This window comes from Ahaetulla prasina, chromosome 4 (assembly GCF_028640845.1).
Source record: "Ahaetulla prasina isolate Xishuangbanna chromosome 4, ASM2864084v1, whole genome shotgun sequence".
Classification (NCBI taxonomy): Eukaryota; Metazoa; Chordata; class Lepidosauria; order Squamata; family Colubridae; genus Ahaetulla; species Ahaetulla prasina.
Window position 1 is genome coordinate 137,999,368 of NC_080542.1, and position 17,978 is coordinate 138,017,345.

The following is a 17,978-nucleotide window of genomic DNA, read 5'->3' on the forward strand; positions in this document are numbered from 1 at the left end:
GATTCAGTATTGGACAAAACCCCTACCGCCCACCATGAAAGCTGGAACACCCACTAGTGGGCGGTAGGGACCAGGTTGACTACCACTGTTCTAAATGCTGTATTGGAGGAGAACGGTGTTTCACAGACATGGTAAAAGACAAATTATCAGGATTGCACTAAATCATGATCTGCTTTCAGATTGGTCTATTATGGAACTCAGTCAATTATGACTGAATCATTAAAACATGGATACACAATCCATCGATTAGCCCATGCTTTGGATCTTCTAAACCAGTGGACGTTTCCCAGTGTTGTGACTCTGATTATTGGTAGGCTTTTGAATTTCTGAATTTAGCCCTTTGTGGATAAAAGATTGATGGTTATTTGCTTTTTTTCCCTCTTTCCCCATACCCACTCCCTTTTCCTTACAAAATCTTTTTAAACTCTTAACCTGATTTTGCTTTGGTGAGAAATTCTAGGGTCAGAAGCATCCACTGATGGTAGGAATTTCAAGATAGTGGCAACTGTGATTATGCCATTAATACTGTGTTCTTTGTTAGGTGTATTAAGTAAAAAAAGGACATAGGTCCTGACCCATCAGCTTTAAAAATAATAAAATTAAATGAATATTAAATTCTTTTTTAAATTTTGTAAGATTTTCTGCTCTATAATTGAAACAATTACCTGCAAGCCTAATATTTAGAAATCTTCAGTTAAATAAAAGGCCAAGATAGCTACTGATTTTTAGGCCCACAACCATTTTCATGGTTTCTTGCTATCGTCTCAGTAAAAATCCCAATTAATTTTTTTCTACTGTAAACCAGAAAACATTCAACACTGTATTTATTGACTGAGATCTATTATCTTCCACTTGATCTTTATGTCCCAGTGAGGTTATTCTCTGCTTTCAAAAAAAAAAAAATCAAATGAAAAAAATAAGAGCTAAGTAATAAGGGAACTTACTTTATTTCTTTAAATATTAGTCACACAGCACAACAATTCAGTGGTATTTCCATAACAAAAAAATGGTTCTCCATCTTGATTCAGACATGTTCCTTTTAAACATATCCTAATGAGTTGCACAAGATTACATTTTCATAATAGAGGCATTACAATTGAATCCAGATAAGTATGGTAAATCCACTTACATCACCATCTTCCTGACCTAAGCTATAATATTTTGGTGTAATTAAAAAAATTTCTCTAGAAAATGAGGGTTTCCAATAAGAGAGAATAGGCAACACAATGTATTGGTGAAAGGGAAGGTAAAAAAAGAGACCAAAACATTCAACTATTTTAATTTGTAGAGTAAATAGCAAGAAGGCAGCTCATAGTAACCATGCTTGGAAGAAGGTTCTGGCTTAGTATTTTGTTATGAGGTTAAAAAGAAGTCACGGACCATGCAAATTACACATGTATACAGGTGGGATTATGTAATCTTACTATATTTATATCCTTAAATTTCCAATTATGTATGTGCATGCCCCACCCAAGCCAATTAGCTATATCTGGATACATCTAGTATACGAATGACATTATAGGTCAATTTGGCCATATACTTTCATGTGCTAAAAGAAGATGAATTTTGACTGCCAAGATGTAATTATGATTATTTTATACCACACGCACATACACGCAATTTGCAATGGCTGCTTATTTCCAGTCAATGACAATCGCGTACTGTTTCCAAGGCCAGCTATAATTTGTCCTGATAGAAATATTGGGGTCATATCATGCTCACAAGGATCTAGTTCCCAAAACAGTTTATTGTGAATGTATTCTGTTCAATCATTGCAGGATGCTCTTCGTAAGGCAACATACATAAATAATAGCATAGGTCAAAATGGAAAGTCAACCGCTTTTCCCCCCCCGGGGGTAAATAAATGTAAAATTTTAAAAAAAATCCAATCCCAACTCTAAACATTTGTCAGCTGTATGATTAAATGCATAATTTAATCCCATTCTCATTGGACGCAAATTTAAATATGTTAAGGTTCTATTGGGGTTTCTTCAGAAATAAAAAAAAAATATTCACTTTGAATAAACATGCTTAACCCAGGACAGGAAGAAATGGAAAGGCCCCATTGCGTTACTATGTCTTCAAAAATTTTAATCAAAACCTACTCTATTTTACAGTATCTGACCTCCTGACCATTAACACTGGTTTACTCTAACTGGGATGGAGTTTCTAACTGGGGTGTCTTATATCTCAACTTCAACAAGTATGTGGTGCTCAAGCATAATAGTGCAACTTTAGTGTATTTTTAACTATTGTCTCATTTGCTGAGTGAGAATAGCTGTAAGAAATATATGCACCAAGGACCTGGGTGGGATCAAATGGAAGAACAACAAAAGAATAGCATCTGGGGACATCAGAATCCATTCTAATATGGCGCCTTGGCCGCTTTCTTCTTCTTCTGTTCCTCCCTCAGCTTCTGCTTCTTCCGCTTGCTGCCTTCTTTGTGTCCTGAGGAAAGATGGCTTGTAAAACATTGTTCATATCACAGAACTACCCAGTGGTGAAATCCAATTTTTTTTATTACCTGTGAGCGTGGCTTGATGGGCGTAGTGTGGCTTGGTGGGCGTGGCAGGGGAAGGATACTGCAAAATTTCCATTCCCACCCCACTCCAGGGGAAGGATGCTGCAAAAGCGCTATTCCCTTCCCACTCCAGGGGAAGGATACTGCAAAATCTCCATTCCCACCCCACTCTGGGGCCAGCCAGAGGTGGTATTTCCCAATTCTCCAAACTACTCAAAATTTTTGCTACCGATTCTCCAGAACCTGTCAGAACCTACTGGATTTCACCCCTGGAACTACCCCAACGTAAAAATTGTTCTCTCAAAATGTTAGCCAGATCTTCTGAAAAGAGGCATAGAAGCAAATTTCTTAGGCAACTGCAAGGATATCGGATCTGCAGTGTTGCTTTCCACTCAACAAGGCACATCTTTGCCATAGGACAGGGGTGTCAAACTTGCATTATCACAGTGGCATCACGTGACATAGGATTTTTTCCCCCTTCGTTAAACTGGGCGTGGGCATGGCCAGTGCATGATGCATCCGGCCCGTGGGCCAGGAGTTTGACAGCCCTGCTCTAGGACCTTCAAACAACGTTAGAAGCTCTGACATCACTACAAGCATACCTGTCACAGAAATCTCTTCAATATTTTTTTTTTAGAAGTCATCTTGTAAGGTTTCTATTCTATGGTATGAATCATGGCCTGAGCTTTTTTTCTCCTTTTCATGGAAAATGAATTGAACAGCTTACTCTAAATCTCTGCCAAAGCAGTATGAACTAGGTACAACTTTCAATATATCCAGAAGAATGAAAAGGACAAAAATGAAAACTTCTTGTTTGGCCATTCTTGTCCTTTCCTGGGCAAACAGGAGATGCAGATAAAGCAGAGCCAGCTTTTTTTCAGGCATTGCTCTCCATAACCATGGAGAAGATGGATGATACTGTTGGGGAACTGGAGAATTTGTGCCCAGGAGGCTGGGAAAATTCTCTCAAAACTTTACCTCCTAATATAATTCAACTCATTGCATGAACTAGTGCTTACTATATACCAGGGCTATCAAACTTGCGACCCATGGGCTGGGTGCATCACACGCTGGCCACACCCATAACTGGTTTAGTGAAGGGGGGAAAGTCCAGATACGTTATGTGACACCACCATGATGACGCAAGCTTGATCCCCCTGCTATATACCAAGAGACCTTCACCCTTTTAAATAGTTGTATCTCAAGAACTTTCTGAAAAGTATGGCTCAGCTAAGCTACAGGATGTTCACTAGTTAGCATAAGCGAATTAAAGCTAAGCAAAGGAAGTTTCATTTTGGAGAAGACGCCATACACAAAAATAAGTGGATTTCTTTCTTCTCCATCATTGTCATCATCATCATCTTGAAAATGATGATTTATAACCTTCCTTTACCCCAGAGAAACATATATGGTTAAGACAAGTAAAGAAAGACTGCTCTGTAAACAAAATATTTCGATTTGTCCTTACAAGCTACCCCACAACTCTTCTTCTGATGCTTGAGTTTCTACTTCTATTATAAGCTATTTCTCACTTATTTTTTAGCAAGAGTCAGTAACAAAAGCAGAGTAGTTTTACTTCCAAAGCTGGGGGCTATAACTGACAGCTGGATAATTTGCAAAGGAGACTCTAACAGGTAGTTATCCCAGATTTTTGGCCCATCTTGTCGCTAAGCAATGCAATTCAATGACCAGACCTGATTTTACAACCATTTTTAACACAGTTGTTCATTGAATCACACTGTCATTAATTGAATCATGCAGTCATTAAGCAAATCCAGCTTCCCTCATTGAGTTGGCTTAGCGGAAGCTAGCTGGGAAGGTCACAAATTATGATCATATGATTGCAGAATGCTGCAACTGTTGTAAAATAGGAGCTGGTTGCTAAGTGCCTAAATCACAATCACAATGTTACAAGACTGGTATAACGGTCATAACTTTGAGGACCAGTCACAAGTTACTTTTTTCATTGCTGTTCTAACTGTATTGCTTCTTCCACAGCAGCAGTTCCTGTCAATGAACACTCAAGGGTGGCTTTAGCTGGACACTGAATTAGTCACATTCTGATGATAGCAATTAGATGTTCAACTAATAAATATGCTACATCACCTTCTAATAACTGATTCTGGAAAAAGCTGATCAGCAAATTCGTTCATTTCTTTTAATTGCTCCAAATCCTGGCAACGGATTCATCTGGAGCTTATTTCTGAGGTGCACACTGTAGAAATCATGATTGTTTATAAATGCTCTGATCAAATGGGAGAATTTTAAAGCCTTAATTACTGTTTTTTTCTCTCCTTGTGTCTGATAATAAATATACCATAACCTTTCCATCTGTGCTAATATATATATATATATATATATATATATATATATATACAGGAGCTATCAAACTTATGCACCCATGGGCTGGGTGCATCACACGCTGGCCACACCCATAACTGGTTTAGTGAAGGGGAAAGTCCAGATACGTTATGTGACACCACCATGATGACGCAAGCTTGATCCCCCTGCTATATACCAAGAGACCTTCACCCTTTTAAATAGTTGTATCTCAAGAACTTTCTGAAAAGTATGGCTCAGCTAAGCTACAGGATGTTCACTAGTTAGCATAAGCGAATTAAAGCTAAGCAAAGGAAGTTTCATTTTGGAGAAGACGCCATACACAAAAATAAGTGGATTTCTTTCTTCTCCATCATTGTCATCATCATCATCTTGAAAATGATGATTTATAACCTTCCTTTACCCCAGAGAAACATATATGGTTAAGACAAGTAAAGAAAGACTGCTCTGTAAACAAAATATTTCGATTTGTCCTTACAAGCTACCCCACAACTCTTCTTTTGATGCTTGAGTTTCTACTTCTATTATAAGCTATTTCTCACTTATTTTTTAGCAAGAGTCAGTAACAAAAGCAGAGTAGTTTTACTTCCAAAGCTGGGGGCTATAACTGACAGCTGGATAATTTGCAAAGGAGACTCTAACAGGTAGTTATCCCAGATTTTTGGCCCATCTTGTCGCTAAGCAATGCAATTCAATGACCAGACCTGATTTTACAACCATTTTTAACACAGTTGTTCATTGAATCACACTGTCATTAATTGAATCATGCAATCATTAAGCAAATCCAGCTTCCCTCATTGACTTGGCTTAGCAGAAGCTAGCTGGGAAGGTCACAAATTATGATCATATGACTGCAGAATGCTGCAACTGTTGTAAAATAGGAGCTGGTTGCTAAGTGCCTAAATCACAATTACAATGTTACAAGACTAGTATAACGGTCATAACTTTGAGGACCAGTCACAAGTTACTTTTTTCATTGCTGTTCTAACTGTATTGCTTCTTCCACAGCAGCAGTTCCTGTCAATGAACACTCAAGGGTGGCTTTAGCTGGACACTGAATTAGTCACATTCTGATGACAGCAATTAGAAGTTCAACTAATAAATATGCTACATCACCTTCTAATAACTGATTCTGGAAAAAGCTGATCAGCAAATTCGTTCATTTCTTTTAATTGCTCCAAATCCTGGCAACGGATTCATCCGGAGCTTATTTCTGAGGTGCACACTGTAGAAATCATGATTGTTTATAAATGCTCTGATCAAATGTGAGAATTTTAAAGCCTTAATTACTGTTTTTTTCTCCTTTTCATGGAAAATGAATTGAACAGCTTACTCTAAATCTCTGCCAAAGCAGTATGAACTAGGTACAGCTTTCAATATATCCAGAAGAATGAAAAGGACAAAAATGAAAACTTCTTGTTTGGCCATTCTTGTCCTTTCCTGGGCAAACAGGAGATGCAGATAAAGCAGAGCCAGCTTTTTTTCAGGCATTGCTCTCCATAACCATGGAGAAGATGGATGATACTGTTGGGGAACTGGAGAATTTGTGCCCAGGAGGCTGGGAAAATTCTCTCAAAACTTTACCTCCTAATATAATTCAACTCATTGCATGAACTAGTGCTTACTATATACCAGGGCTATCAAACTTATGCACCCATGGGCTGGGTGCATCACACGCTGGCCACACCCATAACTGGTTTAGTGAAGGGGAAAGTCCAGATACGTTATGTGACACCACCATGATGACGCAAGCTTGATCCCCCTGCTATATACCAAGAGACCTTCACCCTTTTAAATAGTTGTATCTCAAGAACTTTCTGAAAAGTATGGCTCAGCTAAGCTACAGGATGTTCACTAGTTAGCATAAGCGAATTAAAGCTAAGCAAAGGAAGTTTCATTTTGGAGAAGACGCCATACACAAAAATAAGTGGATTTCTTTCTTCTCCATCATTGTCATCATCATCATCTTGAAAATGATGATTTATAACCTTCCTTTACCCCAGAGAAACATATATGGTTAAGACAAGTAAAGAAAGACTGCTCTGTAAACAAAATATTTCGATTTGTCCTTACAAGCTACCCCACAACTCTTCTTCTGATGCTTGAGTTTCTACTTCTATTATAAGCTATTTCTCACTTATTTTTTAGCAAGAGTCAGTAACAAAAGCAGAGTAGTTTTACTTCCAAAGCTGGGGGCTATAACTGACAGCTGGATAATTTGCAAAGGAGACTCTAACAGGTAGTTATCCCAGATTTTTGGCCCATCTTGTCGCTAAGCAATGCAATTCAATGACCAGACCTGATTTTACAACCATTTTTAACACAGTTGTTCATTGAATCACACTGTCATTAATTGAATCATGCAGTCATTAAGCAAATCCAGCTTCCCTCATTGAGTTGGCTTAGCGGAAGCTAGCTGGGAAGGTCACAAATTATGATCATATGATTGCAGAATGCTGCAACTGTTGTAAAATAGGAGCTGGTTGCTAAGTGCCTAAATCACAATCACAATGTTACAAGACTGGTATAACGGTCATAACTTTGAGGACCAGTCACAAGTTACTTTTTTCATTGCTGTTCTAACTGTATTGCTTCTTCCACAGCAGCAGTTCCTGTCAATGAACACTCAAGGGTGGCTTTAGCTGGACACTGAATTAGTCACATTCTGATGACAGCAATTAGAAGTTCAACTAATAAATATGCTACATCACCTTCTAATAACTGATTCTGGAAAAAGCTGATCAGCAAATTCGTTCATTTCTTTTAATTGCTCCAAATCCTGGCAACGGATTCATCCGGAGCTTATTTCTGAGGTGCACACTGTAGAAATCATGATTGTTTATAAATGCTCTGATCAAATGTGAGAATTTTAAAGCCTTAATTACTGTTTTTTTCTCTCCTTTGTGTCTGATAATAAATACACCATAACCTTTCCATCTGTGCTGCTATATATATATATATATATGTTTTCTGAGGTTTTCGCGGGTGTTTGTATGTAGGTCTTTGGTTATTCGGGTTTTCTCCCGCGTAAAATTGGAAGTGTCTTGGCGACGTTTCGACGAAGTCTCATTCGTCATCTTCAGGCTTCAGCTTCGTGCTTCTTTTTGCTCCCATAAGCACGAGCCTGAAGATGACGAATGAGACTTCATAAAACGCCGCCAAGACACTTCCAATTTTACGCGGAAGAAAACCCGAATAACCAAAGACATACATATATATATATATATATATATATATATATATATATATATATATATATATATATATATATATATATATATAACAGTCACAACAATTGTCATTTCCACAAAACTCGTCTTGCTTGTCCATTGCTGAAAGAATTGTATTGTAGCGTGGTACGTTTAGCATTTTAAAATAACGAATAGTAGGCCATGGGAAATTGTGCAGAGATCTGATAGTGACTATTTGAAGTCACCAAGCAAAAGCTTTTCCAGCTGCAATAGGGGTGACAGGCACAATGCCCCTGCATCAGCTCTGCTATCTGGAGGCGGGGTGGCTACCCTTCTTTTGTTCTATTAATAACTAAGGTAAAGGTAAAGGTTCCCCTCGCACATACGTGCTAGTCGTTCCCGACTCTAGGGGGGCGGTGCTCATCTCCGTTTCAAAGCCGAAGAGCCAGCGCTGTCCGAAGACATCTCCGTGGTCATGTGGCCGGCATGACTCAACGCCAAAGGCGCACGGAACGCTGTTACCTTCCCATCAAAGGTGGTCCCTATTTTTTCTACTTGCATTTTTACATGCTTTCGAAATTGCTTAGTTGGCAGAAGCTGGGACGAGTAACGGGAGCTCACCCCATTACACGGCAGCACTAGGGATTTGAACCACTGAGCTGCTGACCTTTCGATCGACAAGCTCAACGTCCTAGCCCCTGAGCCACTGTGTCCCTCATTAACAACTAAAGACGGCATCATTTAGGTTGTGAAAACAACACACTCTCTCTGACAATTGAGCATTCCCAATCTGTGCAGTACCCCAAACCTTTGTGGCTAGGAGTGGCCTCTGTGGACTTGAAGAACAGCAAGGAGGCAGGGATCCTTTAATAAACAACAACAACCACAAAAAGTCTTCTAAAGTTGCGACAAGTCCACCGTTGCTGTTCCTAAGCCCAGATGAGAGATGAAGAAAAGCCGGGAAGTTGGTCTACCTGAGCCTATAATTTTTTTCCCCACTATTACAGATGCAACTCAGTTGAGACGTGACTGAAATCATAGGAGAGCAGATGTTATGTGAAGTGAGGCATTAGCAATTCTTGTAGCTGCTTCTGAATTCTTAAATGTACACAATTTAAAAATTCCTTAAAAAAAAAAAAGAAGAAGACCTCAAGTCTCAATGAATTGCAAAGCCCCGAAAGTTCAAGATCATTCTCACAGAGTCAGGTAGGTAGTCCTCGTTTAGCAACCCCAGTTAGGACTGCAATTAAGCAAAATAGCTGCTAAGTGAAACCATGACTACGCTCATGATTGTGCTTCAACTTTCCTTTGCTTTACAAATCTACACAGGTTGTAAATGCAAGGATTGGTTTTAAAGTTCTTTTCCCTTCACTGTCATTGCTGCTTAGGGTCACTAAACAAGGAAGTCACTAAACAAAGACTATCTATAGTCTTTTTGATCTACAGATGAATTTTTTTCCCCAATTTCCATAAGGTTTGGAAGGGAGAATGGATGCTCTGCATAACTAATTGCGAGAGAGCTTTCGGGGGGGGCAGGGGGAATACCCAATCATTTTCTAACAGGAATTCTAAGTTGTAGTAGAGCAAAAGAAACTGAAAGATTGTGTAGCTACGTACACAGTGCTGCAATTTAATGTACTTGCCTCTCCTATGATGGCAGCCAGTAAAACAAATAGGGTGTAAACAACAGATTACTCATGTTAAAGCTCTTGTTAATCCTGGATGCCAAAGAAAATGTGAGTCTTGTAGCATTAATCTGTAAATTAGATGGTTTTTTTTTAGATCTGGCAATGACTGAAATGAAAATACTGAGCAGGCTGCTCTGCATATCAACTCTTCAGCCGAGTTGTAAAGTTTGCAAAGGAAAATATGAAGATGCCCATGAGCCTTCCATGAAAAGTTCTGATTGGATATGAATAATTTAAAATAGTTTAAAAAGTAACGGTGGAAAAGTTTGACCCCACGCACTCCAAAACTCAAGATTATTCAATAATTGCCAAGCCTGAATATGAAGCAAGGAAAGTAGAAAAAATGACAACTAACAGCACAAGATGCAGCTTAGCTCTTCATAGCTATGGGCACAGAGGCTGGGTTTTACTTGGGTATTTTTCGCAATTTGCTGGGGAAGAGATGGGACTCAAAATACTTTGCAGCCTCTCACAGGACGAAAGAATGCACATGAAATGCTAGCTCTAAATCAGGATGCAGCCCCATGGCTTCCTTCGCTTCTTCTCTTTCAGTTTCTCTCTATTACTCGAGTCTTTTTTACCTGGTTTTCCCACCAGTTCCCGTTTATTTACTCGCTTCTCATGCCCTGTTTTGTGCACACCTGATGAATAAAAGGGACTCTCCCAGTTGGTCATGACCGAGTCGTCGTCTTCATCGCTATTACAATGGAAGACATGCTTAGGGTAGGTGGTGGGTTTCAGGGACTTTGGAGAACGGACATTAGCCGGCTGGAAAGGCAAAGCATTTTGTCCTCTGCGGGTACACTCTGCTGCAAAAACTTCTTCATCAGGGACACCTGCAGAAGGGAAGAAAACAAAACCATTCAAGGCAGGAAGGAGCTGTCCAAACAGGCGGGCTTCATGTGTCATGGAAAATAAAATAAAAGCAAAGCAAAGAAGCATCTAAGCAGGGTGTTTCTGAAGTCTGGTCAAAACGCCATCTAAGACACAGGCGTGGCCGTAAAGTTTGAGATGCATTGCACGTAAACAAGATTTGATCGAACCGTCATCTTGATCCCCATCGATGTCCTCTTGACTTTTGGACACTTCTTGCATCCGAGTCTGTAATCCAAATCCAGAGTTGGGTTGGAAGTTGAAAGGAGCAAACCACTTCAGGTTTTTTGTGCTTCAGTTTCTTCATGTGTAACCAAGCAGTGTTTCTCCACGTTAAGACACCACCCCACTCACGATGCCTGGAAATTACACCGGTATATTTGGAACAATGGGGAGGAAATTAAGAGAGGGAAAACACAGCGGTGTGACTCCTGATGAAGCTGCCCTTGAGCACACAGTAATAGTGATGAATCAAATGCAATCACCACGATTCATCTGGATACCCAGTTCCTTCAAGAGTGTGGGCAGACCAATGAAAAGCTATCATACAACACACAGAGGGTGCTTGCTACAGGCGGCCACAGCACCCAAGTGGAATTATAAAACTCATATGAAAAAAAAAATTGTCTTAAAATCTACAAGTTGTGATGTGCTGGGTAGTTCAGATATGCAGCCAGCATTCTGAAATACTAGTAACAAATTAACAATGATGTATTTTTTTCTTAAAAGAAAAATGTTTTTTTTTTTAAAAAAAGGAAAAGATAGTCAGAGCCCCTACTAGGGATGGAGAGCCAACTTGTAATAGAGCAAGAGAAAAGATTAAAAAAACTAATGCAAACAGACAAGATGGGTGAAAAGAACCCTTTATGATTCCCTGTGATTTTATGAGACAAGATTTCGTAAAAGACAAGAATCGCAGTTGCTGTTATCAGATCTTCCCACCTATTCATCTCTAACCTGCTATCTACTGTTGATTTCATCTTACAATCTAGGCTCCATTTCTTGTGGAGCAACTGAACTGATACTATCCTCCAGTCTGAGAAATGCATAAGCTCCTGAATCCAGTTCTGGGTACCACGTTATTGTAATAAGTCAGAAGGGGCGGTAGGTAAAGAGTCAGAATTTTAGATATTGTACATATTGAATTTGTCTAGATTGGTAACCAACTAGGAGAGACTCTTTATGGGCAAACTATTACAAAGCTAAAAAATAAATTTAAAAAACCCACCCTGAACAAACAAAAATCAATATTTACTATATCTAAGAAGAAATGTCATAGAGCAGTGATGGCTAAACTTTTTGTCATCGCACGTCCTGTTTTGGGCCTGGAAGGCCTCCTGCACCAACCTAGAAGCCAAAACGGGGCACAGGGATGCCGCGCGAGGCCCCAAAATGCAATGCGAGTGCTCTCCGTGCATGCGCCCCGCCTCCCCCGCACATGCACAGCAGAGACCCGAAGACCAGCTAGCCGGCAGGAGGCATGTTCACGCACATGCACAGTGGAGCTGGGCTGGGGCGACGGCTGGCGTGCCTGCAGAGAGGGCTCTGTGTGTCACCAGTGACACAAGTGCAAGGGGTTCGCCATCACAGTCATAGAGTGACTGAGCTGAGTGACTTCAGTAATTATCTAGTCAAGCCCCCTGCTGAGTACAGGATTGGTTGTATCATTGACAAATGACAGCTCCTGTCTGGAGATCTCTAGCAAAGTAAAACTCACCACTTCCTATGCCAGCATGATTCACCGGCTCACCACCGGTACCATTTGGAAGCTCCTTCTGACATCTAGTATGAACTGACATCTCTGTATGGTTAACACACTAGATCTGATCCTGCCCTCTTTGGTGTGACAATCTTTCTGATACTTGAAAGCTGCTACCATATTTTCTTCTGGTCTTCATGTGGAAAACTACTGTTAGAAGAATTTGAGTGATGCCCAAATCAAAGAAAACACCATATACTCCAAAGCAGGGGTCTCCAACTTTGGTCCCTTTAAGACTTGTGGACTTCAACTCCCAGAGTTCCTCAGCCAGCAAAGTTGAAGTCCACAAGTCTTAAAGGGACCAAGGTTGGAGACCCCTGCTCCAAAGGACTAAGATTTATGAATGTTTCATTCTTTGAACTGTGTTCCAAATTAAATAGAACAAATCAAATAGGCCCAAAAAAAAAATAGAGTATTTAACTACTAAAGAAACATTTTAGAAATGAAAGAGTTGTTAGACCTCGTATACATGGCTGAGTTCATGTTCTTAACCACACCAGTAATAATACTCATTAAGCATGGTGTCATTCCAGGTGGTGCCAAATTACGTGCGTGTTTTCTTTGCTGGGTCATGAATCAGCTGCCTAGGACGGTGAGGAGGCAGGAGTTAATAACTAGGAAGCACAGCAAAGAGAAGTGGTTACTGTATAGTGTTAAGAAATAAAAACCATTTCAAGATGAAAACAAGTTTTCAAAACCTTTTCTTGACCAAACAGTGCTTTTTGAACCCTAACCTTGAAAATGGAAAGACATGCAGAGATGTCAGTTATTTAGCTCAAATGAAACCCTTTGGTTAAATACAAATGACACATTAGTCTTAATTCTGATCCTGAAAGCCACACATTTCCCCCCAGGCTATTTTCTCTCACTTTCAGTTCTAATTCATTGAAATTGGAAACAAGTACCGTGTTTCCCCGAAAATAAGACCCTCCATTATCTTTTTTTGAACCCTGAAATAAGCGCTTGGCCTTATTGCCGTGTGCTCAAAAGCCCGATTGGGCTTATTATCAGGAATGTCTTATTTAAACAGGGTATAATGGCAAAAGACTACACGTTCATGAATAGAAGAATGTTCTATAGCAGGGGTCTCCAAGCTTGGCCACTTTAAGACTTCAGTTCCCAGAATTTTTCAGCCAGCCATCCTTAAAGTCTTAAAGTGGCCAAGCTTGGAGACCCTGTCTATAGCACCCTTTCCTTGAATGGGGTTTTTAAGTATGATACTTCCTCTTCTGCCAGCCTTAAGGGGAAAGAGGGGAAGGGGAACCGTCTATCTAGGATGAACTCTGAAATTCTTCCTTTTAGGTTTTGTGGAAAGAGAAACTAATGTTTAGTTTACAATCTCTTACTTCCTGGAAACTGTCTAACTTTTGAGTGTCATAAGAGAGGAAGGATGTATCTCATTTGGCATAAAAGGCAAATCAAAGGTTATGAACTTTACATTGGAAACAGCAAATTTATCTCTAGAATGAGTTCTTATCCTTCCTAACCGCACTATTTTTCTAAATGGATTAAAATTGATGTATTTTTATCGCTTTTTAACTATTATTCACCTCCCCTTTTTCTTTTATGCTTTAGGTAGTTTAACGTTTGTTTCTGAAATTTAATGAAGTTTTTCTAAGAAAATAAAAATAAATTTACCCTTTGCCTCAATAATTTTGCTACCATGATCTAGGCAGCAAAATGTGCGAGACTTGCAAAATAGTCTATTCTCAATTTATAAAACCTGTTTCATTATTTATTATTCATTATTATTATTATTCATTATTATTATTTTCATTATTGAATATGGATTATTTTAAAACGTTAGTAATTAGCAATATTCTTGGTATATTAAAGCATGCTAATATATGAGGGGTGTATCTTACACGGGCCTCCTTATAGAAGCTTGCCTCTAGAAGTTCTGGGTGCTCCAACACTGTAAATTTTTAAGATTTTAAGAAGATAAACAATTATCTAAAATAGTATAGAACAGGGCTGTCAGATCTGCCCTGCGGGGTAGCCCTGGAATCAGCGAAGGACCAGCCCACGGTGCCTGTGCCAGCGAAAACAGAGCTCGGGAAGGCTGTATGCTTTCAAGCTCCATTTTTGCTGGCAGAGGGTTGCAGGAGGGCGTTGCAGCCAAAAACGGAGCTCGGGAGCCCGTTTTCTCTGGCAGAGCGCTCAGGCCACCACAGGCGCCCCCAACACAAGTGACATAGAGCTGCCCATGCCTGCCTTGGCCACACCCACTCCACCATCACACCCCAAGGTCAAACACAACAGTGGTGCGGTTCTCAATGAAATTAAGTTTGACACCCCTGGCATAGAGTTTCCTGCTTGAGCAGGGGGTTGGACTAGAAGATCTCCAAGGTCCCTTCCAACTCTGTTATTCTGTTAATAATGCAGAAAAAGTTCAGAACTGTGGTGTTTTTTTTTCACATTATCCTGAAATTAAAATAGACAACAGTATGGCTTTATTCTTTTTTACCCCAGTTAAAAGAGTTTTAGAATTCAAGGCAACAGAAAATGTGAACATTAAAACCAGTTGTATCTTTCATCAAGTTTTTATTGTCTAACTTAATTGTAGAATGGCTTAAAAAGACAGTTTTGAACAAATGGATGGGTTCACAGGTAACGACAGAGGATGGTTTCTAAATAATTGGGTGATGTCATTGTTTCCATGTTATTTCTTCAGCATGGTGGAAAATTCTCTTGGCTATGAGTTTATTAAGAGTGGAACTTCTAAACCAAAACAGTCCAGAAGTTAAGGTTAGCTCAAGAAACATCAGGGAATCCACAAATATGCTTCAAAAGTACACCTTTACATACTAATCCTCCTGCTCCAATTTTGTGATACCTCTGACAAAAACACCAGAGTGGAGATCACAGGGGAAGTCCCTGTCATCCATGCTTCTTCAACCTGCTCCATAAGCAGCAAACATTGAACCACAGTCAAAACAGAGTAATCACTCATTTCCTATAGTGCCTGGACTGACTGGGGGGAAAAAAATCTAAGGTTTAGGTCTACACAGGTACTTACATTATATCAGGGGTCTCCAACCTTGGCAACTTTAAGTCTGGTGGACTTCAATTCCCAGAATTCCCAGAACTCTGGGAGTTGAAGTCCACCAGGCTTAAAGTTGCCAAGATTGGAGACCCCTGCATTATATGATGGTGGTGGGTACTATCCTGAACTTGCTACTAGCATAATAAAAGGCCCCACATCTATATGTTTTTACTTTCATGAATTAACTCAGTTGCAGAGAGGCTGTATTTCGTATTTCTCAGAATTTCAATACTAGCTGCTTATTCTATAAACAGCCAGTTGTTTTTAACAGCCATATAATATTCCTTTTTGTATTAGTTGGTGTTCTGAAGTGAGCTAACAGAACAAATCATGCTTTCTAGCCACTGGATGGCAACATTGCACAATGAAAAAAAGGTCAACAAAGAAATCATCTATCAATGTTTAGAGGACTGTATTTTTAGTGTTTTCTGAACACTAAAGTATGTTGATAACATAGTCCCCTTGGCTGAAAATGCCAAGTTCAATTGCTGCCTGTTTCGCTTCAGAAGCAAAATTCTGCTCAAATCAGATCTACACTGCACATTCCTTTAAAATAAAAGATATTAAGCACACAACTTTAGTTGTCCTATTTGGGCTGCTAAGGCCTCAATGTGACTTTTATTTTTAGCCTTCTATGGGTTGCAGTAATGTCCTGCTCAAGTGCCATCACAAAATAATTTAAGGAAAAAGGACTGGATTTTAGCAATGACAACTAAATGGAATTACTATATTCGGAAAAGGTAAAGGTAAAAGTAAGTTCCCCTCGCACATATGTGCTAGTCGTTCCCGACTCTAGGGGGCAGTGCTCATCTCCATTTCAAAACCAAAGAGCCTGCGCTGTCCGAAGATGTCTCGGTGGTCATGTGGCTGGCATGACTAAACGCCAAAGGTGCACGGAACGCTGTTCCCTTCCCACCAAAGGTGGTCCCTATTTTTCTACTTGCATTTTTACCTGCTTTCGAAACTGCTAGGTTGGCAGAAGCTGGGACAAGTAACAGGAGCTTACCCCATTACGCGGCACTAGGGATTCGAACCATTAAACTGCTGACCTTTTGATCAACAAGCTCAGCATCTCTTAGCCACTGAGCCACCGCATCTCTTATATTCGGATAGAAGGTTTCTATTCCCCAGCGCATTTCAAATATACACTCCAAAAATTCCTAGCAAACAGATCCCAAAGCTTCTTGGAAAGCACCAGCTCAGTTGCAAATAGGTAGAGCTATATCCAGTCTACTTCTGAGTTAGCCAAAAGTGTCCAAGGACTATTGGAGACAAGACTCCTGCACTAGACAATAAGAATGAACATGGGCTTCCTTGCATTTTAGGGAATTGGCCGTGCTATTTATTTATTTGTTACACTTGTATGCCATCCATCTCGCCAGAGGGCGCTCTCGGCAGCTTACACACTGTTTAGTACCATGTATAAAGTGGCCTAGGATTTGCCAAGCTTAATTGGAAGGATTTATCCTGGGCACGCTTTCATACAAAGCAGGCTGTGCCATGACTGACTTAAATGAACTTAATAATACATATACATTTGCTATAAGCTTTTGGTGGGATAGGGTCATTTGCCTTTTCATGTTCTTCACATTTTAGTATGCTCTTGGGAACCAAAAGCATGGGAGGATACGAAAACAAAGCTCTCTGCACTTTGTAGGATTTAGCCTAGAATTTAGCAAACTTAGACAGGAGAAAGCATTTCTGATAGAAGAGAATATATGTAGCTCTATTGAATTAAGTGATCCTTGGTGGTCTCTGAGCTTGGCTGTTTTCTTGCAGATGTTTCATTAGATAATATAATCAATGCTAGAAGGGTCTAGGGTTTGTAGTTTATATACTGGTGGCCATTTAAATAGAGAGCAAACCCCACTCTCTTGTTGCACTGACCATGTTACCTAGTTGAGTAATAAAACGTCTGCAAGGAAATAAATAACCAAACTCAGAAGAGAACCATGGACCTTACAGTATCTGTTTCTCTAAACATGCCTGCTTGGCCTGGTATGTACACGATAAAGGTAGCTGAAAGAGAAGATATCCAATTGCCAAATATACATCTTATGGAATGCTTTTCAAAGGCAGAAATGATTTTTCAGTATAGATTCACCACTTATATTCACCTAGAGGAGAAGCAGCTTATATATTGTGATAGTACAAAACCTATGAATTCTAATGCTACCTAAGTTTCAAGATTCCCATAGGATATTCCAGATTTAGGATGTACGGTTGAAGTAAGACTAGCTTGTAATTTCTGGAGTGAAATAACAAAGGAATCATCTTAGCAGAAGGTGTAATGGATGTTTTCCTTGTGTGTGGCAACATCCTGTTTCACAACTTCATTTGAGCTGGACCACATTAATCATATCGGAAGTGGAATGAGGGGGCGAGTTATTTTATTTTGATAAGTATTCAAATTCACTCATTTGCAAGCAAATGAGAAAAGAGAACACTTTATTTTTAACTTTCCAGAACACCTCAAATGTTATTTCTAATATAAGCAACTATTACTTTAGTAGTTATTTAAAAGGGGTACAAGAAGATTCCATTATATCGACCACAAAAT

General features: G+C 39.6%; 1 protein-coding gene across 5 annotated transcripts in view; it reads right to left on the reverse strand.

The window, feature by feature from the left end:
• Positions 1-928: 928 nt before the first annotated feature.
• DNAJB6 (DnaJ heat shock protein family (Hsp40) member B6) overlaps positions 929-17,978 on the reverse strand; it is a 66,139-nt gene continuing 49,089 nt past the window's right edge. For all 5 annotated transcript variants that reach the window (XM_058180170.1, XM_058180169.1, XM_058180166.1 and 2 more), the window contains 2 exons: positions 10,382-10,576; positions 929-2,448 (listed from right to left, as the gene is read on the reverse strand). In XM_058180170.1, the coding sequence (XP_058036153.1) occupies positions 2,366-2,448; positions 10,382-10,576 (278 nt within the window). In that variant the 3' untranslated portion in view covers positions 929-2,365. The remainder of the gene's footprint in view (positions 2,449-10,381; positions 10,577-17,978) is intronic.